The sequence below is a fragment of the Mus pahari genome, chromosome 15 (genome assembly GCF_900095145.1).
Source record: "Mus pahari chromosome 15, PAHARI_EIJ_v1.1, whole genome shotgun sequence".
Lineage (NCBI taxonomy): Eukaryota > Metazoa > Chordata > Mammalia > Rodentia > Muridae > Mus > Mus pahari.
In genome coordinates, this window is record NC_034604.1 from 38,205,968 (window position 1) to 38,210,882 (window position 4,915).

General features: G+C 40.4%; 1 protein-coding gene across 1 annotated transcript in view; it reads left to right on the forward strand.

The window, feature by feature from the left end:
• The window catches only part of Stk32a (serine/threonine kinase 32A), a 119,516-nt gene that overhangs the window by 108,903 nt on the left and 5,698 nt on the right, over positions 1–4,915 (forward strand). The window contains exon 9 of the mRNA XM_021214821.1: positions 3,977–4,093. Coding sequence (XP_021070480.1) covers positions 3,977–4,093 — 117 coding nt within the window. The remainder of the gene's footprint in view (positions 1–3,976; positions 4,094–4,915) is intronic.

The following is a 4,915-nucleotide window of genomic DNA, read 5'->3' on the forward strand; positions in this document are numbered from 1 at the left end:
AAACAAAAATAAAATTGGAACCAGCAAATAGACAAACAAAAAAATCCCTGGCAGTTTGTTGTACTAACTTCCAAAACTTCCTATTTTCATAAGGATAAAGCATCGTCAGATATTTACATGTAGGTATATTTAGCAATTTGAAAACATAAATAATGCTTTAGCTTCCTATTGAGTCAATTATATATATATATTTATAAATATATGTATATGTATAGATTATATACATACATTATATATAATATGATATATACACAAGTATATAAATTTCTGTATGATAACACCTCAGTGTATTTTAATTTGATAATTAAATCCATTTTGTAAATACATCACCTTACAAATATTTCCAGGCATATCAATTTTTGTTTTCTATTCCACGTGATCAGACTACTGACTCATTAAAAATGCAATATATCTTTTACATAGATTAATATTACCCACTGTGTAACTTTTGATCAATATTAATTCACAGCATTAAATCTGTGGGGGATCAATACATCAGTTTTGACACATTCTAGGAAGGAATCACTAAAAGACCAGACAGGCCTATGTTGTAAAACACAGTTAATCAGAAGAAACGGAAACAGCAACATTTAGTTACAAGTATCATCATAGGTCAACTACAGCAATGCACTAGGGAAACCATGCCTGACAAGTCCTCTGAGCTTAGCTGTGCTCTGGCTGGCTCTGCCCTCAGACACTGACCTATGTGTCATCTCTGTCTCTGCTACTGAAAGGCAGAGCCATTCGAGCCTTACCACTCTGTATAAACCTCATGGAGTCTGCAGCTGTGCTGCAATTTTCTGTGTTCTCTTAGGGAGGCAGAGTTACTATGTAGCCCAGGCTAACCTCATGCTCACCATCCTCCTGCCTCTGCTTCCTGAGCTCTGGGATGGGATGGCAGGCTTGTGTTCATACAAATAACCACCGTTTCATTCTGTCCTTGCAACAGCGTCACGAGGTGCCATTTACTCCCCTCTCACATTTTGCCTTTCACACATTCGTTCCTGGTCTATCCTCCCTCTTGATTGGCAGCACATCTTAAGGTTCTTTGATAGACGCCATCATGCTGTGGGCTAGCCACAAGCCACGCCACAGAGAACTCTCGTTGGATTATCTCCACTAGTTTTTCCAGCAACCTTTGGCAGTGGTTCATTGTGCCGATGAACTAGCTTCATCTTGCACATGAAGGAACTGAAGGTCAGAGAATGAATGAGCTGGTTTAGCATCCAAATCCTTCTGACATCAGAGCTCTAGCACAGGGTTACATTATAAAACCTTTTAATTGACTACTGGGAAAAACAAACACTTTTCTTTCCTCCAATTTAGTTCATCCATCATCCATTACTTAAATATCTGGAAAAGGGCAGTCATATGATAAATGTGTACACACGCATTAACTGTCCTGTGATTAATGTAATGTGGAAGTTCTGTCCCTGTGCATATAGTATCCACTCTGGCTGTAAGTTGCTTACAGTTTCTCCAGAGCACAGGAAAGCCCCGTAGAGAAATTTCCTGTTTATAATGGCTGCCCTCCGGTGGACAGATGAAACATCATCACTAGCTTGTTTCTTATAAAAGCAAACAAACAAAAACAACAACAAAACACACACACATTTTATTTTATTTTTTTTAATATTTGGAGTAGGGTAGAAAGTAACAAGTTTCCAATTGAGAGTTTCATATGTATTTCATTTTGGCTTTTAATTCTTTTTCTTTTTCCTATTCAAACTAAAGCCATATGTCACATGGCCTTGGTAGGGAAAGAATGACATGGTTTCTTCCCCTGGGACAGGACCAACAATCATGGGCCTCTACAAGTGTCAATGCATGCTGTGGGCTCAAGGTTTATTTGTGTAATAATGTGCATATTTTACATTCTTCTTTCAAGGAATGCCCTTTAAGGAACTTTAACGTTAATGACTCCATGATAATCAGATCCTGCATGAGTCTGGGAGGCGAAGGTAGCTAATGTTTTAACAAAATGGTCAACACTGGCTGGGACCTTCAGGATAGCCCTTAAGGCTGTGGAAAAGGACTCTAAAAGCATAGATCCAAAAATATCTAATTTCTCAAAAAAACAAGGATGTAATATAAATTATATGAGAGGCTTCACGAATCTAAAGGAACAAAAAGCAGTTGTACTGTGAGCCTACTTGTCAAAAACATACTAAGCATGGAGATAAAGAGATTTAGGGAGTGATGATCACAGGAGATCCCACCCAAGTAAGTTTTCTGTTAATGCTTACAAAGTCAGATGGATTCCTGGGTTCAGGGTTGGCCTGGGACCAAGCAAACTCAGGCCCAGGCGTAATAGAAATGGTCATTTCAGGGTGGGGTCCCACCAGCTCGTTTGGTATCTGTGCTGAACAGAGGCAGGCAGATCTCTAAGTTCATCTGCAGTGTTAAAAACAAATGTGTGCTCGCTGTCCTCGGAGAATCCAGGGCCTGGGAGTCACAGGATGCTGATTCATGGGATAATCAAAAGGAAACCTGGAGTTAATGACTGAACTGATATGCAAAATAAAAGGCCAGAGCCAGCTTATGATTTGCAAGAGATGAGCTATCCAATTTTTTTTTAAATAGCAAAACTCTTAAAAATGAAGCTATCGAGAGAGAGAGAGAGAGAGAGAGAGAGAGAGAGAGAGAGAGAGAGAGAGAGCGAGCTATCTGGAAATCTCCAAAGAAAGTAAAACATTTTTAAAAACTCAGTCTTCTCACTGTTTTGAGCAAAGCAGGTCCTCAGCTTGGAACCATGGTTTGACTTCAAGTGGTTTTCTTTCTTTCTTTCTTTCTTTCTTTCTTTCTTTCTTTCTTTCTTTCTTTCTTTCTTTCTTTCTTTCTCTTTTCTCAAGGTGTTGTATTTTATTTTATTAGATATTTTCTTTATTTACATTTCAAATGCTATCCCGAAAGTTCCCTATACACCCCCCCCCCGCTCCCCTACCCACCCACTCCCACTTCTTGGCCCTGGCCTTCCCCTGTGCTGGGTCATATAAAGTTTGCAAGACCTAGGGGCCTCTCTTCCCAATGATGGCTGACTAGGCCATCTTCTGCTACATATGCAGCTAGAGACTCGAGCTCTGGGGGTACTGGTTAGTTCATATTGTTGTTCCTCCTACAGGGTTGCAGACCCCTTCAGCTTATAAGCCAAGGTTGGTTCTCAGCAGCCATAGATGACCCTGAGTATTCTAGGAAGGTTTTATTGTTGTTATTTAAAATTCTCTACCACATACTTTATTGGATCAGAGTATTAGACACTGGAGATGATATTTTCTGAGCAATTTTCTATCCTTAAATTTCTCATTATATTTTCAGTTTTTATGCGGTTTTGGTTTTGTTTTGTTTTATGGTTTTTTTGATTGGTGTGTGTGTGTGTGGGGGGGGGGTTCTTTGTTTTAGAGTATCACTCTCTGGTATCCCAGGCTGGCTTTGAACTTGGTATGTAGCTGAAGCCAGTCTTGAACTCCTGATCTTCCTACCTCCCCCTCCCCAGCGCTGGCATGAGAAGCACATGCCGTACCACCTAACTTTCCTTGTATTTCAGATAAATTACAAGGAGACTATGGGAAAATTACAGATCTGTAATTTTGTAATTTGTAAAAGTTGTAAGTCTGTAACTTGTGATCAGCTTTATATGATAATTCAAGTTCTATTCGCTATTTACTTTTTATATAGACACACCTAAAAATTGATATACAAAACAGTTTGAAATCATTGTGTCTCTGAAACTGGCTCAGTCCACTGAAATGTTTGGATCTGTAAAGTAACAAGGTCTTAAAACTTAGGATATTTTGATGAAAAATGTCAGAGACATTTCTTTAAAATTCTGTAGTAACCCTTATGGCTCCCTGTCAATCAGCTCAAAGGGGTTCTTGTTGAGGTCTTGTTGTTTCAAAGGTCACCTTGTAAACGCTTGCAATTTTTCCCCCCTTTGACCTGTAAAAACGAAGGCTCTTTCTCCTTTTTCTCCCTTCAGAGACCATATCACATCCGCTCCAGTACTTCCAGCAAGGAAATTGTGAACATGTTTGAGACAGCAATCGTAACTTACCCTTCTGCCTGGTCACAGGAGATGGTATCCCTTCTTAAAAAGGTGAGACAGGAGGAAGCTCCCTAGGAGGGAGTCCAGAAAACCCGATAACCCGCATGCAAACTCAAATGCATGGCTTTCTTCACTTGATCTTAGACAAAAGGCTGAGAAGCAATGAAATGCATGACTTTCTTAACTCCACCTTAAAAAAAAATCTCTGGATATCTCAAGGCCTTCTCAATCTCATTGTGTCTAGATTGTAATTCTTAATTTCCTTATATATCTTGGGCATCCTCCAGTGGTCTCTCTGCCAACGACTGGTCCCTTCAGCCACCTATGCAAGCCAGAGACCAGGGTTCACTCGCAATTTCCGTATCTAGTCCATCACCAGGTCCTAGATTTACACTCTCAGTAGCCATTCAAGCAGCCGTCTCTGGCTGTCTCCCTGATCCAGCTGCTGTCAAGCCTTTTCTGATTTGTTGCGTGGGTCTGCCACTCCTCTCACTACTGCTCTCCTTTTTTGTCAGCATCTTCTCATTACTCTTCAAATAAAGATCAAACTAAATTGTGTGATACAGGGGTAAACTGCCCTTCAAGCCTTGTGAATTTCAGTCACCCTTTCCCTCCTTTGGCTCTGTTTTTGCCTTCTCCTCCCATTCCTCATCATCACATAACCACACGGGTTCACCCATGCTACTCTCTCCTCCTGGATCCCTTCTTCCAGCACCTTCCCAGAGATCAGCATAACTTAGTGTGACTCGATGACTGTGGCCCACACAGTACTTTGTACAATTCCATTCATTGTAAGTATAGAAATTGAGCAAAGCACTTGTGTCCCGCGCTACCTTCCCGCCAGCAAGAAATGACGCGGCACACAAACAGGAT